The 22,325-nt window shown below is 38.3% G+C and overlaps 1 protein-coding gene across 3 annotated transcripts in view; it reads left to right on the top strand.

Annotated features, from left to right (window-relative positions):
• Positions 1–798: 798 nt before the first annotated feature.
• Positions 799–22,325, top strand: part of LOC135081737 (uncharacterized) — a 34,932-nt gene continuing 13,405 nt past the window's right edge. The window contains exons 1-2 of one of the 3 annotated variants that reach the window (XM_063976521.1): positions 799–966; positions 1,347–1,485. In XM_063976521.1, the coding sequence (XP_063832591.1) occupies positions 1,404–1,485 (82 nt within the window). In that variant the 5' untranslated portion in view covers positions 799–966; positions 1,347–1,403. Of the gene's footprint in view, positions 1,486–22,325 lie in introns of all 3 variants that reach the window. The other 2 variants (XM_063976522.1, XM_063976520.1) reach the window with 2 other exon arrangements.

Here is a 22,325-nt window from a genome sequence, read left to right as displayed (position 1 = left end):
GCTCGTGACTTTTTTTGTAAACATTAGACCACTTGAGCATTTGCTAATTAAGATTTAGTATGTGTTTACGTGTTTCTAGGGTTGCAGAGATAATGAGTCTGTGTTTATATGTAATCATCTCTTTACGCTGATCTGATCACGTAAACATCTTGGTCATTTTAATAAATATGAGGCATTTTTTAAGAAACCAAACTTTCAAAATGTATTTCTCAAAATTAAAGGTGTTATTAACGATGCACTTGATCAAAGCCAACAATAAATGTTTCACAATGTTTCTATAATAAAAAGTAGTAATAAATCAAAAGTAAGTTACCACCACAAAAACTAATCTCGTTCGTATATTTAAATCAGGTTAGCAACTGTTTCGCAGTATGCTAAATCATTATACCAATTCTCTTTGATACCGCAACGGATACAATACCGTGATTTTTATAGTTGCCGTAATTACCAGCGCTTTTAAGATTTACAGCGCTCCACAATGCAGCATTAATGAGAGCCATATTAAGCACAAAGCAATAGACGCATTAATCTACACAATAGCCAGGTAATCCACTGACTGACAGCAGACTTCTCTCGGCTTGATATACTCTCACCGCGCGAGGCGCCGACGAGGATTCTAAATCGTGTTACGTATACACGGCTCGTTATTTATGCCACCGCGTACAGTGCTAGGTATTCCCGAGCAGCAATATGAACGGTACATCATAAATTCAATGAATTATTTGCCACCATCCCGGTCCAGCCGGGTTCGGGAATCCGCCGAGCTACGAGCTACGGCAGTCTGCTACGCGCCGTAGACGCGGCTGCTACGGTGTAGACGCCGCCGCTACGAGGACTACGCGCGCTTTGACGAACACGTGCGCGAAATAAAACTGTAATTTTGCTTTATTACAACTGTAATAAATAGAGCAAAAAGTTTTTAAAAATACTAGCGAGGCTTGATATTGTTATTAATGGACTTTTGAAGTAAGTTTTCGTGTGTGGAAATGTTTGTGTGTTGACATTAGTAATTCCCATTTAAAATTGGGGCAAGGGGAGTTGATTTATTCAAATTTGATTATGATAGAGTCGGAATTTATGAGTTCAGTGTTAATTTGAATAAATTTGACGCGAGGAATATCGGCGACAAAGCGGCGCAGACGTCGGGTGGCGAATTAAAGGCGCACAAACAATGGGAGCCCTTTATTTTGTTCACACCTCCACGTCGTTGGCGGCTTTTTGATGTCTTAATTTATTCAAGTTAAATAGGTCAGGCAAATCAATACGTAGGTTATATCTTATATGATTTGACGCAACAAGCGAATTGTTTGATTAATTAATCGTTAATAAATATTGAACGATTGCAGGAAACAATTGTTACTATTAACGTAGATAGTGGACTGTAACGTGAATACAAAAGACTTATGATGCTTCCTTCGATGTGGTTCATGAGTATAATCGCCATTCTTGTAGTGGATGTCCGCACTGGAGCCTTACAACAAAAAGGTGAGAATTTTTGATGCATGCTAATTATTTCTATAAATAAAGCTAACATTAAGCTCTACAAACAACATTTTTAATCATCCCTAAAAGTTTATTTTTGATTGTATTTGCTCAACAACTAATAGAACTTAATACATTAATGGCTGGGTTGCAACACTTTACTTTAAGTCTGTCAAACTTCACACATAAAACAGGTTATAAAACTAGTTTATAGTTACGGTTAAAGTAAGGTGGTGCTCTCAGCCTTCGAGAGCTTATAATTTTTATCAGAACTAAAATCAATTCTTTCTGTACCTTTTCTTTCTTTAAATTAATGGTAAATAATAATTATTAATGTTTGTAAGCGTATAAACATATTTCACGGCAAGAATAATTAAATATTTGTTTGTCTTAATTAGTTACGTGTTCCTTGCGTTTAAATTGTATTATTAATAAATAAAGTACAAGTAAAGTACAAGTACTCCTTAAATAGGCTTCATCTTGAGCAAATAAATAGTTCCAGGAAAACTGTTAAGTTCTTTCGTATATTTAGGTACCTATTCAGTATGTTTTATTGACATGTGTATAATAAATATTGGGAAAAGTTGGAGAATATATCGTTTGATAACTTACAATGAGAGTTCTATTACAGTCAAATAAGTATTTACAGTCAAATAAATACAACTGCCTACACATAATTGATTTTCTACGAAAACCATATTTGTACTCTGTACATTGCGATCGGCAAATGTTGTTTTAAGGGTGCTCATTGAACCTATACATATAAGTAGGTATTTATAGGTACCTACTATACAACTAGAATAACCTCAAATTAATTATGTCTATACCTAATTACAAACAACGACATAATATACCTATATGTTCCCCATGTGTTAGAAAAAGCTCGAACGACAGCAAGAATCAACTACTTATTTTATTTACATCTTTAAATATTATGTAGCAATTATACATTTGCCCCCCAAATCTGATCCCAGTGCCTTATGGATGCATGATAATAAAACTTTTTTCATACGGGGTTATAGTTTGAAACTAAAGATCCCTCTTTCAACTATCGAGGTAAACTTAAGTAGGTACATAGGTAGTATTGAAAGATAACTGAGGTAACTTTTTGCATAAACAAGAACGAAGAGAAACGTTAAATATTTTTTTCTCCAATTTTAAATAATACCTGCTCAACTAAGTACCACCTACTTTTATATCATAATACATATAAGGCAATCACATCACATTTATATTTTTATGACATCTATTGAAAAAATAATCAGGGTTCGCGATCAATATGGTTTCTCAATCACTTCACTGCTTGGTATCTGAAGTTCTCGGAACTGCGTGAGAATTTTTGCGATATTTTCTGATCAGTACCGTCTCCCGATGTTTGAGTTTTCATATCTTGGTTATTTGATACGAATGATAAAATCTCGCGTAATTGATTAGAAATTTGAATATTTTTACGGTTTGTACCTTAAAAGTAAAAAAGGTATCCCTATAGAATGCATTTTTGTCCTAAGAGGAGAGGCTCTCCTAAGGAATCTTTTTAGGGTACTTTTTGTTGGCCTAGATATATGAAAGGCAAAAAGCAACATCATAGAGCACAAATAAAGGATAAAATCCTAAAACCGTACATTTTTAATACAAATATAATCTAATTTTATGTGTCGAAAGAATTGTGCTAACAATTAAGTAAAATGCATTAAACCTTTGGGACTTTTACTTCAATTATAACAATTTGTAATCAAGGAAGCGAACAACTGAATGTGATTCCATTGTTCAACATTCATTCGTTTAGTCTTTTTGAGCGCTATTTTTCTTACGGTACGTTAAACGAGCGACAGTTACGGTCGCTTTTTTGACGAGTCATTTAAAATGTTCCGGTGGTTTGCACTGTACAAAGTTTGTATCTAATAAATAGTATATCTATAGAAAATATAGACATTAGATACTGGTCTCGTTCGTTTTTATTAGAGATACTTTTTATTACACACTAACCACACAAAACTTACATATAAAAGAAATACAAGTTCAAAAGATGTCAAATCAAAAGCACAATTTAGGCGGTCTTATCGGTAGGGAGCGAGCTCTTCCAGACACTACAGGAAGGACAGTTGTTTTACATAATAGAGGAATAGAATACTCGTAGATTATGAAGTTGAAATGAAGCACTTACTGAACCTGCAAACTCACGTAATAGCTACTGCATGAAACGAAATTGTATTAAAAATATTTTTAATAACGTGCCTACCGCCGTGAAGTTGAGTAATATCGCCGGAACTCTGATTATTATTACAAAAGTTCGAGGTTCGAAATCCCTTAGCGACGTCAAGTCTAGTAATATACAGGATCACCGAGTGCTCTTGTGCAGTTCTTATTGCCAGAGCCTTAAAGGCCACGTTTCACACGCCTGAAAAAGTATACAACACATGCCGGAACTGGAACGTGTTTAAAAGTGAATATATTTTCTTTTATTCACTATAATGTTCTTACTTACCATTCCATTCCATTACCTGTAAATCCTGCAAAAGTAGAAACACGCAAAAAGTAGTTACTTAGTGAATAATTGTCTATCATAAGGATACAAGATACGAGTGAGATACCTAAATTATTATTTTTCTTATTATATGCAAGTTGTCTTTAGTTAAAAAAATCCTACCAGTTCTGTGATTATTAGAATTATACATATTATATATAATTAACTGGTTATTTGGGTATTTACAAAAGAAAACCATCATTACCTATAACAGTGATATTCGAATAAGTTTTGTCAAAACCTGTGACCTGCTTGAAGGAACTCCAGTTTCTTTGAAAATGTCTGATAGAACAGGCATTTCTGGAGATTAATAAAGGAGAAAGCCTCCTTGTTTCACTGGCGGCCTAAAATTTCAGAAGGGTGCAAAAATGCTGCGTAGGGCTTGAAATATGTGCCCTCAACCCCGTTCTCACCCAGTGCAATATCAGAGTAAAAAGTGATTGGACACGATGTACTCGTAATATTTCTAACATGATTTTGTTAGGTCATTTTCGAGTAAAAAAAGAACTGACACAACTATACGCAAATATTACGCGCAAAAATACAAATATTCCCAACATTGCATACCTACTAAAAGTTCGCGAGTGCAACCAATGAGTTGTATTTTCAAGTATTACGAGGTCGACCGTGCAATTCAAAACCTGCCAACAGAACAGATTTGTACAAAAAATTTGTATTTTTGGTTTGGTTCCAAATATTTTTATGATGTTTACAAAATCACAAATTCTACTCATTATTTTCCTTTGTAATGGTGTTGGGTTTACAGACTCTTTCGGCGATCATTATTTATGACAAGTGTTTCTTTGTTCAATCGCATCCCGCCTGAATTTATTTTGATGGTAGAAAGCATCTATAGGTATACTTATTTCATGATAGCATGGTACGGCTTTTGTGTTGATAAAACTTTTGCCATTGCAATTGTTTTATAACTTAAAACGAAAAAGAATATTAAATAGACCTTATCTTCAGAGGTAGGTACGAGTAGATTGTAAAAAATAAACGAAATATATTTGATATTTCAGGATATTACTTATTACAATATTACATACTTAAATTTTATCTATGGAAAAACTTATTTTCTTACAGTTCGTTCGTTTAGTAGGTACTTATTATTCTGTGGTTTCAGCTATAAATCCACTACTGGACAAAGGCCTTAACTTTCTCACAGTGTTGTAGGTTGATTGAAATCGGATATTATCTTAAAATACCTTTACAGGCATTTTAATGGAGTGGAAGGATTTAAATTTGGTTAAATTGGGGGATTAACTGTCAAATCTCTCTGAAACCGAGTAGTTTTGAAACTTTCCAAACTTGTTAAATCCACTAATTGTCTGTAGGAGATTGGGATAGGAACGGGATGGGATACCTTCGATTGAGCAGACTCCACAGGACGGTCCAAGCTTGGTTCTTCTTTCACTTTCACAAACACTTGAATTTTTATTGAGTTGAGTTTAGCGCGCGATTTGGGTTTATTTGAATTGGTTTATTTTGGATACTTATTTAGTAATTAACGCCCAGATAGGTAGGCGAAGCGGCGCGTTGCGATGCGAGAGCGAGACTGAAGGTGGGAGGGAGAGGATAGGAAAAAGGACTGTCAGAATGAGTGATAGAATAGTGTGACATGAGTTTGAAATGTATGAGGTTTTAATGCTGGCGCGTACAACTCCCCCGGCCTAGAGGTCTTCCTCTAGATTGAGTAGCGTTTGTAAAAAAAAAATAAAGTTAAAAACGCAAAAAAGCATGCGTTAGAGAGAACTAAACGAGTTAAATTTGAGTTAAATGAGCGTTAAAGTTGAGTTAAATTAAAGTTAAAATTGAGTTAAATTGAAGTTAAAGAAAAATTAAAGTTAAAAGCATTATTTGAGTTACTGTAAAGGAAGAGGACAAACTCTAACTACAGGCCGAACATAAATACCGGTTGCAGTGCGAATCTTTAAGGTGCGAATGATTTTGTCCTTTCCGGGATATACTTCCACAACCACACCCAATGGCCAACAAAGAGGATGCGCATTGTCATCTTTTATAACAACAACAGAGCCCACATCTATCGGTTTGGTCACCGTATTCCACTTTTCACGGCGTTGTAGAGAAGTTAAATACTCCTGACTCCAGCGACGCCAAAAGCTTTGCACTAATTTATTGACTAACTGATAACGCGTTAACCGATTGTCAGAAATATCAGAGACATCCTCTACTGGTAAGAATTTCAGTGGAGTTATATTTAGAAAGTGATTGGGAGTGAGAGCGGATATATGAGATGGGTCAGAGCTAAGAACACACAATGGTCTACTATTCAATAAGCCTTCTATTTGTACAAGTACAGTGTTGAACTCTTCGTATGTTAACACTTGAAGACCAATAACTTTATAAAGATACGTTTTTACATAACGAACATTTATCTCTGTGATGCCGTTAAAGTGCGGACCATATGGTGGACTATGAAGAAACTTAATGCGTTGTTCAGCCAAATGTGAAGTTAAATAATTTTTGTGAGAGTCAGATTCTAAAAGAGCGTAAATTTCATCAAGCTTGCGTTTAGCGCCAATGAAGTTAGTACCTCCGTCACTATATATCATGGAAACGGGGCCTCTTCTACAAATGAATCGACGAAAAGCGGCGAGAAATAGATCAGAGCTTAAGTCTGAAACTAACTCTATGTGTAGAGCCTTAGTTGTAAGACAGCAAAATAAACAAATATAAGCCTTCTGGCTTTTAACACCTCTGCGGCGAATGTGAGTAATAAAGAAGGGACCTGCATAATCGACCGATGTATAAACAAAGGCTTTAGCTTCTGAAACGCGAAATGATGGCAAGTCGCCCATAAGAGGGTTTGTAGATTTAGGGTTTAAACGAAAACAGATATTGCATTGATGCACTCTTTGACGTACTAAGTTACGTGCGGAAAGTATCCAAAATTTCTGTCTAAGCAGACTGAGTAGAAGTGAAGGACCAGTATGTAAATTACATACATGAAAGTAATCAACTAAAAGTTGAGTGAAGCGATGTTTAGGCGATAGAATGATTGGATGCTTTTGTCCATAGTTGAGTTGAGAGTGAGTGAGTCGACCTCCGACACGAAGTATATTATCAGAGTCAATGAAAGGGTTAAGTTTGAGAAGCGATTTGTTAAAGGGTTTATTATTTTTAATTGCGTGCATATCTTGAGTAAAAAATAGTGCCTGTATATGGCGTACTAAATAGAGTTCAGCGAGTTCTAAATCAGAGGATGTAACCACTCCGTTTGAACGTAGTATTCTAGCGAAGCGTAACACGTACACAGTAGCGCGTAATAATTTTGGGTACGTGGAAATGCGATCAATTAATCGATCGAAAAAGTGAGACTTCGATTGAGAGTTTGTCTCTGAAATAAGAGCGATAGTTTTCTCTTCCAGTCGAACACTGTTAGATGAAACTTGAAATGGCTCGATAGGCCATTGCGAGATTGGCTGAGCTGTCCATTGAGGAGAGTGAAACCAATTTAATTGATTTAATAATGCTTTAGGAGTTACAGGTCGCGATATTACATCTGCAGGATTTTCATTTCCATTAACATGATGCCAAATTTTTGCGTTGAGTTTCGAATTAATTTCAGTAATTCTATTCGCAACAAATGTGTGAAATTTGTACGCGGGAGAATGTATCCACGTGAGAGTGACAGTCGAGTCTGAAAATGCGTAAATTGAGTTAACAGGATAACGATTCTCTATACTATCGCGAACCGATAATAAAAGATTTGTCAAGAGCAGCGCTGCGCACAGTTCAAGCCGCGCAAGAGATATTTTCTTTAAAGGCGCGACGCGCGATTTGGATGCGATAAGAAAGACTTCACCGGGTGAATCTGCATCAGAGCTCACGCGCACATAAACCACAGCTCCGTAGCATACTTCGCTGGCGTCCGCGAAGCCCATGATAGTGACGTGACAACCCGCGGTGATCCCTATATGACGAGATATTTTTAATTGCGATAAATAGTTAATCTCACTATCAAACCGATTCCATTTATTTTTTATTGAGTCTGGAACTGGCTGATCCCATTCAAGTTCGCGCTGCCAGCATTCTTGAATTAAACGTTTAAGAAACGCTGTCACAGGGCCTAGCAAACCCAAAGGGTCGAATAATCTAGCGGTTGCGGAGAGAATCGTGCGTTTGGTGCATTGGTCAGAGTTAGTAGAGTTAATTTTGTAAAGAAAAACGTCATCATTAGGAAGCCACTGCATGCCTATGATTTTTGTCGTAATTTCTGAGTCAGTGTCAAAATCGACGAGCTGTGGATTTTTATGCGAATCGGGAATCTTATTTATAAGCTCAGGGTTGTTCGAGATCCACTTAACCATTTTAAACCCCCCGGCCATGAACATCTTAACCATTTGATGGTAAGATTGTTCAGCTTTTTCTAACCCGTCCATAGATGAGACATAATCGTCCATATACATACAGGATTGAGCTTCAGACGCGGCGATAGGATAATTCGCGCGCTCGTCCTCAGCGAGTTGGCGAACGACACGCATAGCGAGGTAAGGCGAGCTAGAAACGCCAAAAGAAACCCTATTGTATTGATAAGTATCAATCGGTGATTCAGGATCAAATCGAAATAATATGCGTTGAAACGGGTGGTGATTTTGATCAAGCTTCACACAGAAATACATCTTTTCAATATCAGCAGATAAAGCGACTGAGAAAATGCGTAAGTTAATTAAAAGATCAAAAATATTACTTTGTAAGTTTGGGCCAGTGTAAAGAACATCATTTAACGACTTTCCAGAGGTTGTTTTACAACTTGCATCTAAAACGACTCGAGTTTTTGAAGTGAGTTTATCTGGTCGGTATACTGCATGATGAGGTATATAATAATTTGGAGTATTTTCCTCTGAATTCGATGCGTTTTCGACTTTTGACAGAAAACCGCGATCGATACAGTCTTGAATATTTTCATTATAGTTAGTGCGTAAGCCCGGAGTTGAGTCTAACTTTTTCTCTAAGTTATAAAAGCGACGCCTAGCAGTAAAGTAAGAATCGCCGAGTTCTGATGGGTCAAGTTTAAATGGCAAAGAAACGGTATACGTCCCAGAGTCGTCGCGAGAATGAGTTGATTGGAAAATGTTTTCACATATATCATCGTCAGGGCTGATGTGTCTCTTAGTAGGTACACTTTCAAGCTCCCAAAAGCGTTGCGTGAGTGATTCTAATGAGTGCGAGTCTACATTGCAAAAGAATGCTTTATTATCATTGCGTGAATGAGCTGAGTAGCACTGAGCGCGTCCCATAGCGAGATATCCGAGCGTGGTTTCGATGGCGATGACAGAGGATTGCGGTGAAGTTATTTTATTACTACCTAAAAGAAGCGGGAATATCTCATTGCCTAACAAACAATCGATTTCAGCAGGGATATCGAAGCTGTCATCAGCCATAGGAAGACCTTGTAAATGCGATAACTGGGTTATGTCAACCCTTACATTAGGTAAATAATCGGTTATTGTATCAATGACGCGTGCGTTAATAGTGTATTTACACCTGGGATCAAAGCGTGAGGCAATTGTGAAAGATACATATCCTAGCGACACACTTTCAGACTGACCTATGCCCTTAATAGTGGTAGGTAGCGGATTGACTTTTAAGTTCAGTCGCGCACAACATTTATTTGTGATAAAGTTGCTCATCGAACCTGTGTCTAGAAACACGCGTAATTTTTGACACGTCTTATTATTGTCATAAGTATACACTGACGCGGTGGGTAATAAGACCGTGGTACTAGATTCATCAGCGATCGACGGCGTGACTGCAGAGAGAGATACATTGTTGGTTGGCATCGATTGCAACGGCGGCGTGACCGGACCGGGCGCGGACATGGACGCGTCGGTCGGCGAAAGCGTCGCGCTGCAAGTCAGCTGTTGTGACGTCATAGGTCTATTCACGTTAAAGTTATCTATATGAATAAGAGTGTGATGTTTACGTTGGCAAACTGAGCAACGATTTTGAGATCTGCAATCTTTAATGTTATGAAAGCCTAAACAATTGAGGCAAAAGTTACATTTAGTAACTAAAGAGTGGCGAGTTGGCGCATTTTTCGAGAGAAAATAACTGCATTTGAACAGGGCATGTTCAGGTTCCGTCTTACAAAGTTGACAATTCTTGCGTACAGAGGATGGAGTGTATGAGCCTTGCGAATTCGGTTGAGATTGGAAGTAATGTTGATTGGGTTTTACTCCAGAAGCTGTATTAGAAACAAACGACTGTGTCGGTTTCGAGTTTTTAGACTGCGATGCGAAATTCGTTTTATTATTAACGTACGGCTTATTCTGCGTAAAACATAAGCGTAAAGTATGGATTTTATTCTGTTCTTTTATAAAAGTCTTGAGATCATTAAACGTAGGCATTTTTACGTGCTTAATGGATTGTTCAAATAAATTTAGAGTGTCTTTGTCTAATTTACTGAGAGCAATATGAGTCAAAATGAAATCGGAAAGGTCATCAATCTGTAAACGTCGTAAGGCACCTTCAGCTGAGCAATACTGTTCCAAAAATTCATCTAAAGATTGCGATTTGAAGTTTATTAACTGTTCCAAATACATAGAGGCTTGTACTCTTATGTCTTGGTATTTTTCTAATAGGTTGTTCCAAATTATGTAATAGTTCTCACCAGTAGGTGGAATACCCGAGCAAATTGTAAGTGCTTTTCCGGAAAGTTTTCCTATAAGGTATTGAGCCTTTTCACCTGGAGACAAACCAGTGTTCTCATGAATAAGCGTTTTAAAATTTTGGTAGAAAACGGGCCACTTGGAAGGGGCTCCGTCGAAAGAGACTAGTTCTAAAGGCGGTAATTTTTTTACGAAATCCTGTTTGCGACGCTCTGTGTTGGCCTTTAGTTGTGCAATGGAGCTTTGCACCGAAAGGATGTTACAGTACAAATCGTCAAACGAGTTGAGTGCGGCAAATGTAGGTTTGAGTTCCTCATCATTTTTCATATAACACAAATTAAGTTCGTCAATAGTATCAAGAAAATCCGATCTTGTTTTTTCAATCGAATGCATGCGAGACATGAAAATTTGTTCAATCTGAGGGTCGGAGACCTTTAGGCTGAGGTCGTATAGTTCCTGAACCCTCTGAAAAAGCGCTTCTTTTTTAGCTTCAAGCAAATTAATTTTGCGTTTTACTCCCTCCATTGTATTGGTAGGTGAGCAAACACACGCACGAGAGCTAGCGTTAAAAAATGAGTTGAGTTGTGCGTATTTATTTATAATCCAGTAGGAAAATAAAATGCGTAGCGTATGTAAGCGAATTTGAAATTGAATTGAAATAAAATTTTAAAAGATTGAATTTAAAAAATATACGTGTTTACAAACAACGAGTTGACGTTTGAGTGAATAGCAATTTCTAGAATGTGTCAAATGTCAAACGAATCGAACTTTCCAGAAAGAATGTGTCAAACGAGCGAATTTTCTAGAATTTTCTAGAGAGTTGTCAAAATGACGGATGCGTGAAAATGTGTAGTTGTGATTTTCTGTAAGTGTAAAGGATAGGAAATGAACCATGCGGCTCGGTAGGACCAGAAAGGAGTTGTAGGAGATTGGGATAGGAACGGGATGGGATACCTTCGATTGAGCAGACTCCACAGGACGGTCCAAGCTTGGTTCTTCTTTCACTTTCACAAACACTTGAATTTTTATTGAGTTGAGTTTAGCGCGCGATTTGGGTTTATTTGAATTGGTTTATTTTGGATACTTATTTAGTAATTAACGCCCAGATAGGTAGGCGAAGCGGCGCGTTGCGATGCGAGAGCGAGACTGAAGGTGGGAGGGAGAGGATAGGAAAAAGGACTGTCAGAATGAGTGATAGAATAGTGTGACATGAGTTTGAAATGTATGAGGTTTTAAAGCTTTGCACTAATTTATTGACTAACTGATAACGCGTTAACCGATTGTCAGAAATATCAGAGACATCCTCTACTGGTAAGAATTTCAGTGGAGTTATATTGAGAAAGTGATTGGGAGTGAGAGCGGATATTATATCAGATGGGTCAGAGCTAAGAACACACAATGGTCTACTATTCAATAAGCCTTCTATTTGTACAAGTACAGTGTTGAACTCTTCGTATGTTAACACTTGAAGACCAATAACTTTATAAAGATGCGCTTTTACATAACGAACATTTATCTCTGTGATGCCGTTAAAGTGCGGACCATATGGTGGACTATGAAGAAACTTAATGCGTTGTTCAGCCAAATGTGAACTTAAATAATTTTTGTGAGAGTCAGATTCCAAAAGAGCGTAAATTTCGTCAAGCTTGCGTTTAGCGCCAATGAAGTTAGTACCTCCGTCGCTATATATCATGGAAACGGGGCCTCTTCTACAAATGAATCGACGAAAAGCGGCGAGAAATAGATCAGAGCTTAAGTCTGAAACTAACTCTATGTGTAGAGCCTTAGTTGTAAGACAGCAAAATAAACAAATATAAGCCTTCTGGCTTTTAACACCTCTGCGGCGAATGTGAGTAATAAAGAAGGGACCTGCATAATCGACCGATGTATAAACAAAGGCTTTAGCTTCTGAAACGCGAAATGATGGCAAGTCGCCCATAAGAGGGTTTGTAGATTTAGGGTTTAAACGAAAACAGATATTGCATTGATGCACTCTTTGACGTACTAAGTTACGTGCGGAAAGTATCCAAAATTTCTGTCTAAGCAGACTGAGTAGAAGTGAAGGACCAGTATGTAAATTACATACATGAAAGTAATCAACTAAAAGTTGAGTGAAGCGATGTTTAGGCGATAGAATGATTGGATGCTTTTGTCCATAGTTGAGTTGAGAGTGAGTGAGTCGACCTCCGACACGAAGTATATTATCAGAGTCAATGAAAGGGTTAAGTTTAAGAAGCGATTTGTTAAAGGGTTTATTATTTTTAATTGCGTGCATATCTTGAGTAAAAAATAGTGCCTGTATATGGCGTACTAAATAGAGTTCAGCGAGTTCTAAATCAGAGGATGTAACCACTCCGTTTGAACGTAGTATTTTAGCGAAGCGTAACACGTACACAGTAGCGCGTAATAATTTTGGGTACGTGGAAATGCGATCAATTAATCGATCGAAAGGGTGAGAGTTCGATTGAGAGTTTGTCTCTGAAACAAGAGCGATAGTTTTCTCTTCCAGTCGAACACTGTTAGATGAAACTTGAAATGGCTCGATAGGCCATTGCGAGATTGGCTGAGCTGTCCATTGAGGAGAGTGAAACCAATTTAATTGATTTAATAATGCTTTAGGAGTTACAGGTCGCGATATTACATCTGCAGGATTTTCATTTCCATTAACATGATGCCAAATTTTTGCGTTGAGTTTCGAATTAATTTCAGTAATTCTATTCGCAACAAATGTGTGAAATTTGTACGCGGGAGAATGTATCCACGTGAGAGTGACAGTCGAGTCTGAAAATGCGTAAATTGAGTTAACAGGATAACGATTCTCTATACTATCGCGAACCGATAATAAAAGATTTGTCAAGAGCAGCGCTGCGCACAGTTCAAGCCGCGCAAGAGATATTTTCTTTAAAGGCGCGACGCGCGATTTGGATGCGATAAGAAAGACTTCACCGGGTGAATCTGCATCAGAGCTCACGCGCACATAAACTACAGCTCCGTAGCATACTTCGCTGGCGTCCGCGAAGCCCATGATAGTGACGTGACAACCCGCGGTGATTCCTATATGACGAGATATTTTTAATTGCGATAAATAGTTAATCTCACTATCAAACCGATTCCATTTATTTTTTATTGAGTCTGGAACTGGCTGATCCCATTCAAGTTCGCGCTGCCAGCATTCTTGAATTAAAAGTTTGAGAAACGCTGTCACAGGGCCTAGCAAACCCAAAGGGTCGAATAATCTAGCGGTTGCGGAAAGAATCGTGCGTTTTGTGCATTGGTCAGAGTTAGTAGAGTTAATTTTGTAAAGAAAAACGTCATCATTAGGTTGCCACTGCATGCCTATGATTTTTGTCGTAATTTCTGAGTCAGTGTCAAAATCGACGAGCTGTGGATTTTTATGCGAATCGGGAATCTTATTTATAAGCTCAGGGTAAGTAATTAAAAGATCAAAAATATTACTTTGTAAGTTTGGGCCAGTGTAAAGAACATCATTTAACGACTTTCCAGAGGTTGTTTTACAACTTGCATCTAAAACGACTCGAGTTTTTGAAGTGAGTTTATCTGGTCGGTATACTGCATGATGAGGTATATAATAATTTGGAGTATTTTCCTCTGAATTCGATGCGTTTTCGACTTTTGACAGAAAACCGCGATCGATACAGTCTTGAATATTTTCATTATAGTTAGTGCGTAAGCCCGGAGTTGAGTCTAACTTTTTCTCTAAGTTATAGAAGCGACGCCTAGCAGTAAAGTAAGAATCGCCGAGTTCTGATGGGTCGAGTTTAAATGGCAAAGAAACTGTATAAGTCCCAGAGTCGTCGCGAGAATGAGTTGATTGGAAAATGTTTTCACATATTTCCTCGTCAGGGCTGATGTGTCTCTTAGTAGGTACACTTTCAAGCTCCCAAAAGCGTTGCGTGAGTGATTCTAATGAGTGCGAGTCTACATTGCAAAAGAATGCTTTATTATCATTGCGTGAATGAGCTGAGTAGCACTGAGCGCGTCCCATAGCGAGATATCCGAGCGTGGTTTCGATAGCGATGACAGAGGATTGCGGTGAAGTTATTCTATTACTACCTAAAAGAAGCGGGAATATCTCATTGCCTAACAAACAATCGATTTCAGCAGGGATATCGAAGCTGTCATCAGCCATAGGAAGACCTTGTAAATGCGATAACTGGGTTATGTCAACCCTTACATTAGGTAAATAATCGGTTATTGTATCAATGACGCGTGCGTTAATTGTGTATTTACACCTGGGATCAAAGCGTGAGGCAATTGTGAAAGATACATATCCTAGCGACACACTTTCAGACTGACCTATGCCCTTAATAGTGGTAGGTAGCGGATTGACTTTTAAGTTCAGTCGCGCACAACATTTATTTGTGATAAAGTTGCTCATCGAACCTGTGTCTAGAAACACGCGTAATTTTTGACACGTCTTATTATTGTCATAAGTATACACTGACGCGGTGGGTAATAAGACCGTGGTACTAGATTCATCAGCGATCGACGGCGTGACTGCAGAGAGAGATACATTGTTGGTTGGCATCGATTGCAACGGCGGCGTGACCGGACCGGGCGCGGACATGGACGCGTCGGTCGGCGAAAGCGTAGCGCTGCAAGTCAGCTGTTGTGACGTCATAGGTCTATTCACGTTAAAGTTATCTATATGAATAAGAGTGTGATGTTTACGTTGGCAAACTGAGCAACGATTTTGAGATCTGCAATATTTAACATTATGAAAGCCCAAACAATTGAGGCAAAAGTTACATTTTTTCACTAAAGAGTAGCGAGTTGGCGCATTTTTCGAGCGAAAATAACTGCATTTGAACAGGGCATGTTCAGGTTCCGTCTTACAAAGTTGACAATTCTTGCGTACAGCGGATGGAGTGTATGAGCCTTGCGAATTCGGTTGAGATTGGAAGTAATGTTGATTGGGTTTTACTCCAGAAGCTGTATTAGAAACAAACGACTGTGTCGGTTTCGAGTTTTTAGACTGCGATGCGAAATTCGTTTTATTATTAACGTACGGCTTATTCTGCGTAAAACATAAGCGTAAAGCATGGATTTTATTCTGTTCTTTTATAAAAGTCTTGAGATCATTAAACGTAGGCATTTTTACGTGCTTAATGGATTGTTCAAATAAATTTAGAGTGTCTTTGTCTAATTTACTGAGAGCAATATGAGTCAAAATGAAGTCGGAAAGGTCATCAATCTGTAAACGTCGTAAGGCAGCTTCAGCTGAGCAATACTGTTCCAAAAATTCATCTAAAGATTGCGATTTGAAGTTTATTAACTGTTCCAAATACATAGAGGCTTGTACTCTTATGTCTTGGTATTTTTCTAATAGGTTGTTCCAAATTATGTAATAGTTCTCACCAGTAGGTGGAATACCCGAGCAAATTGTAAGTGCTTTTCCGGAAAGTTTTCCTATAAGGTATTGAGCCTTTTCACCTGGAGACAAACCAGTGTTCTCATGAATAAGCGTTTTAAAATTTTGGTAGAAAACGGGCCACTTGGAAGGGGCTCCGTCGAAAGAGACTAGTTCTAAAGGCGGTAATTTTTTTACGAAATCCTGTTTGCGACGCTCTGTGTTGGCCTTTAGTTGTGCGATGGAGCTTTGCACCGAAAGGATGTTACAGTACAAATCGTCAAACGAGTTGAGTGCGGCAAATGTAGGTTTGAGTTCCTCATCATTTTTCATATAACACAAATTAAGTTCGTCAATAGTATCAAGAAAATCCGATCTTGTTTTTTCAATCGAATGCATGCGAGACATGAAAATTTGTTCAATCTGAGGGTCGGAGACCTTTAGGCTGAGGTCGTATAGTTCCTGAACCCTCTGAAAAAGCGCTTCTTTTTTAGCTTCAAGCAAATTAATTTTGCGTTTTACTCCCTCCATTGTATTGTAGGTGAGCAAACACACGTACGAGAGCTAGCGTTAAAAAATGAGTTGAGTTGAGCGTATTAATTTATTTATAATCCAGTAGGAAAATAAAATGCGTAGCGTATGTAAGCGAATTTGAAATTGAATTGAAATAAAATTTTAAAAGATTGAATTTAAAAATATACGTGTTTACAAACAACGAGTTGACGTTTGAGCGAATAGTAATTTCTAGAATGTGTCAAATGTCAAACGAATCGAAATTTCCAGAAAGAATGTGTCAAACGAGCGAATTTTCTAGAATTTTCTAGAGGGTTATCAAAATGACGGATGCGTGAAAATGTGTAGTTGTGATTTTCTGTAAGTGTAAAGGATAGGAAATGAACCATGCGGCTCGAAGGACCAGAAAGGAGTTGTAGGAGATTGGGATAGGAACGGGATGGGATACCTTCGATTGAGCAGACTCCACAGGACGGTCCAAGCTTGGTTCTTCTTTCACTTTCACAAACACTTGAATTTTATTGAGATGAGTTTAGCGCGCGATTTGGGTTTATTTGAATTGGTTTATTTTCAGGTATTTTAGTCCCATTGGTACGTTGGACGCCTTGTGTATTAAAAGAGTAAGTAGTATTATTAGGTAAAGTTCTGTTAGCAGGCCGGGTTATCGGTTCATTGGATATGTGAATAGTGTTCCGGAAAGCTGCTCCATTTCCTTTCGCCCAATAACCCTTCTTTCTAACATTGTCTTTAAATTGCTGATAATTTTTAGTAGTTGACCCCAGTTTTGTCGGAATATATTCACTTGAACATCCATCTGTGTCAATGGGATTGTCATTATTCCTGACATTCATGTTGCGCAAATTACAAGTGTATATATTTCCAGTCACCAATGGAGACTGCTGCACTGTTGGTTTGGCAGTACTATAGCCTTGAAAAGGTGGATTATTATTATTTACCTCATCATGCAGTATACCGACCAGATAAACTCACTTCAAAAACTCGAGTCGTTTTAGATGCAAGTTGTAAAACAACCTCTGGAAAGTCGTTAAATGATGTTCTTTACACTGGCCCAAACTTACAAAGTAATATTTTTGATCTTTTAATTAACTTACGCATTTTCTCAGTCGCTTTATCTGCTGATATTGAAAAGATGTATTTCTGTGTAAAGCTTGATCAAAATCACCACCCGTTTCAACGCATATTATTTCGATTTGATCCTGAATCACCGATTGATACTTATCAATACAATAGGGTTTCTTTTGGCGTTTCTAGCTCGCCTTACCTCGCTATGCGTGTCGTTCGCCAACTCGCTGAGGACGAGCGCGCGAATTATCCTATCGCCGCGTCTGAAGCTCAATCCTGTATGTATATGGACGATTATGTCTCATCGATGGACGGGTTAGAAAAAGCTGAACAATCTTACCATCAAATGGTTAAGATGTTCATGGCCGGGGGGTTTAAAATGGTTAAGTGGATCTCGAACAACCCTGAGCTTATAAATAAGATTCCCGATTCGCATAAAAATCCACAGCTCGTCGATTTTGACACTGACTCAGAAATTACGACAAAAATCATAGGCATGCAGTGGCTTCCTAATGATGACGTTTTTCTTTACAAAATTAACTCTACTAACTCTGACCAATGCACAAAACGCACGATTCTTTCCGCAACCGCTAGATTATTCGACCCTTTGGGTTTGCTAGGCCCTGTGACAGCGTTTCTCAAACTTTTAATTCAAGAATGCTGGCAGCGCGAACTTGAATGGGATCAGCCAGTTCCAGACTCAATAAAAAATAAATGGAATCGGTTTGATAGTGAGATTAACTATTTATCGCAATTAAAAATACCTCGTCACATAGGAATCACCGCGGGTTGTCACGTCACTATCATGGGCTTCGCGGACGCCAGCGAAGTATGCTACGGAGCTGTAGTTTATGTGCGCGTGAGCTCTGATGCAGATTCACCCGGTGAAGTCTTTCTTATCGCATCCAAATCGCGCGTCGCGCCTTTAAAGAAAATATCTCTTGCGCGGCTTGAACTGTGCGCAGCGCTGCTCTTGACAAATCTTTTATTATCGGTTCGCGATAGTATAGAGAATCGTTATCCTGTTAACTCAATTTACGCATTTTCAGACTCGACTGTCACTCTCACGTGGATACATTCTCCCGCGTACAAATTTCACACATTTGTTGCGAATAGAATTACTGAAATTAATTCGAAACTCAACGCCAAAATTTGGTATCATGTTAATGGAAATGAAAATCCTGCAGATGTAATATCGCGACCTGTAACTCCTAAAGCATTATTAAATCAATTAAATTGGTTTCACTCTCCTCAATGGACAGCTCAGCCAATCTCGCAATGGCCTATCGAGCCATTTCAAGTTTCATCTAACAGTGTTCGACTGGAAGAGAAAACTATCGCTCTTGTTTCAGAGACAAACTCTCAATCGAACTCTCACCCTTTCGATCGATTAATTGATCGCATTTCCACGTACCCAAAATTATTACGCGCTACTGTGTACGTGTTACGCTTCGCTAAAATACTACGTTCAAACGGAGTGGTTACATCCTCTGATTTAGAACTCGCTGAACTCTATTTAGTACGCCATATACAGGCACTATTTTTTACTCAAGATATGCACGCAATTAAAAATAATAAACCCTTTAACAAATCGCTTCTTAAACTTAACCCTTTCATTGACTCTGATAATATACTTCGTGTCGGAGGTCGACTCACTCACTCTCAACTCAACTATGGACAAAAGCATCCAATCATTCTATCGCCTAAACATCGCTTCACTCAACTTTTAGTTGATTACTTTCATGTATGTAATTTACATACTGGTCCTTCACTTCTACTCAGTCTGCTTAGACAGAAATTTTGGATACTTTCCGCACGTAACTTAGTACGTCAAAGAGTGCATCAATGCAATATCTGTTTTCGTTTAAACCCTAAATCTACAAACCCTCTTATGGGCGACTTGCCATCATTTCGCGTTTCAGAAGCTAAAGCCTTTGTTTATACATCGGTCGATTATGCAGGTCCCTTCTTTATTACTCACATTCGCCGCAGAGGTGTTAAAAGCCAGAAGGCTTATATTTGTTTATTTTGCTGTCTTACAACTAAGGCTCTACACATAGAGTTAGTTTCAGACTTAAGCTCTGATCTATTTCTCGCCGCTTTTCGTCGATTCATTTGTAGAAGAGGCCCCGTTTCCATGATATATAGCGACGGAGGTACTAACTTCATTGGCGCTAAACGCAAGCTTGACGAAATTTACGCTCTTTTGGAATCTGACTCTCACAAAAATTATTTAAGTTCACATTTGGCTGAACAACGCATTAAGTTTCTTCATAGTCCACCATATGGTCCGCACTTTAACGGCATCACAGAGATAAATGTTCGTTATGTAAAAGCGCATCTTTATAAAGTTATTGGTCTTCAAGTGTTAACATACGAAGAGTTCAACACTGTACTTGTACAAATAGAAGGCTTATTGAATAGTAGACCATTGTGTGTTCTTAGCTCTGACCCATCTGATATATCCGCTCTCACTCCCAATCACTTTCTCAATATAACTCCACTGAAATTCTTACCAGTAGAGGATGTCTCTGATATTTCTGACAATCGGTTAACGCGTTATCAGTTAGTCAATAAATTAGTGCAAAGCTTTTGGCGTCGCTGGAGTCAGGAGTATTTAACTTCTCTACAACGCCGTGAAAAGTGGAATACGGTGACCAAACCGATAGATGTGGGCTCTGTTGTTGTTATAAAAGATGACAATGCGCATCCTCTTTGTTGGCCATTGGGTGTGGTTGTGGAAGTATATCCCGGAAAGGACAAAATCATTCGCACCTTAAAAATTCGCACTGCAACCGGTATTTATGTTCGGCCTGTAGTTAGAGTTTGTCCTCTTCCTTTACAGTAACTCAAATAATGCTCTTAACTTAATTTTATTCTTTATTTATAATTTAACTCAACTTTAACGCTTATTTAACTCAAATTTAACTCGTTTAGTTCTCTCTAACGCATGTTTTTTTACGTTTTTAACTTTTTTTTACAAACGCTACTCAATCTAGAGGAAGACCTCTAGGCCGGGGGAGTTGTACGCGCCAGCATTAAAACCTCATACATTTCAAACTCATGTCACACTATTCTATCACTCATTGATTGGGAGTGAGAGCGGATATATCAGATGGGTCAGAGCTAAGAACACACAATGGTCTACTATTCAATAAGCCTTCTATTTGTACAAGTACAGTGTTGAACTCTTCGTATGTTAACACTTGAAGACCAATAACTTTATAAAGATGCGTTTTTACATAACGAACATTTATCTCTGTGATGCCGTTAAAGTGCGGACCATATGGTGGACTATGAAGAAACTTAATGCGTTGTTCAGCCAAATGTGAACTTAAATAATTTTTGTGAGAGTCAGATTCTAAAAGAGCGTAAATTTCGTCAAGCTTGCGTTTAGCGCCAATGAAGTTAGTACCTCCGTCGCTATATATCATGGAAACGGGGCCTCTTCTACAAATGAATCGACGAAAAGCGGCGAGAAATAGATCAGAGCTTAAGTCTGAAACTAACTCTATGTGTAGAGCCTTAGTTGTAAGACAGCAAAATAAACAAATATAAGCCTTCTGGCTTTTAACACCTCTGCGGCGAATGTGAGTAATAAAGAAGGGACCTGCATAATCGACCGATGTATAAACAAAGGCTTTAGCTTCTGAAACGCGAAATGATGGCAAGTCGCCCATAAGAGGGTTTGTAGATTTAGGGTTTAAACGAAAACAGATATTGCATTGATGCACTCTTTGACGTACTAAGTTACGTGCGGAAAGTATCCAAAATTTCTGTCTAAGCAGACTGAGTAGAAGTGAAGGACCAGTATGTAAATTACATACATGAAAGTAATCAACTAAAAGTTGAGTGAAGCGATGTTTAGGCGATAGAATGATTGGATGCTTTTGTCCATAGTTGAGTTGAGAGTGAGTGAGTCGACCTCCGACACGAAGTATATTATCAGAGTCAATGAAAGGGTTAAGTTTGAGAAGCGATTTGTTAAAGGGTTTATTATTTTTAATTGCGTGCATATCTTGAGTAAAAAATAGTGCCTGTATATGGCGTACTAAATAGAGTTCAGCGAGTTCTAAATCAGAGGATGTAACCACTCCGTTTGAACGTAGTATTTTAGCGAAGCGTAACACGTACACAGTAGCGCGTAATAATTTTGGGTACGTGGAAATGCGATCAATTAATCGATCGAAAGGGTGAGAGTTCGATTGAGAGCTTGTCTCTGAAACAAGAGCGATAGTTTTCTCTTCCAGTCGAACACTGTTAGATGAAACTTGAAATGGCTCGATAGGCCATTGCGAGATTGGCTGAGCTGTCCATTGAGGAGAGTGAAACCAATTTAATTGATTTAATAATGCTTTAGGAGTTACCGGTCGCGATATTACATCTGCAGGATTTTCATTTCCATTAACATGATGCCAAATTTTCATGTCTCGCATGCATTCGATTGAAAAAACAAGATCGGATTTTCTTGATACCATTGACGAACTTAATTTGTGTTATATGAAAAATGATGAGGAACTCAAACCTACATTTGCCGCACTCAACTCGTTTGACGATTTGTACTGTAACATCCTTTCGGTGCAAAGCTCCATCGCACAACTAAAGGCCAACACAGAGCGTCGCAAACAGGATTTCGTAAAAAAATTACCGCCTTTAGAACTAGTCTCTTTCGACGGAGCCCCTTCCAAGTGGCCCGTTTTCTACCAAAATTTTAAAA

The sequence above is a fragment of the Ostrinia nubilalis genome, chromosome 20 (assembly GCF_963855985.1).
Source record: "Ostrinia nubilalis chromosome 20, ilOstNubi1.1, whole genome shotgun sequence".
NCBI classification, from domain to species: Eukaryota; Metazoa; Arthropoda; class Insecta; order Lepidoptera; family Crambidae; genus Ostrinia; species Ostrinia nubilalis.
This window is presented reverse-complemented; position numbering and strand designations above follow the sequence as displayed.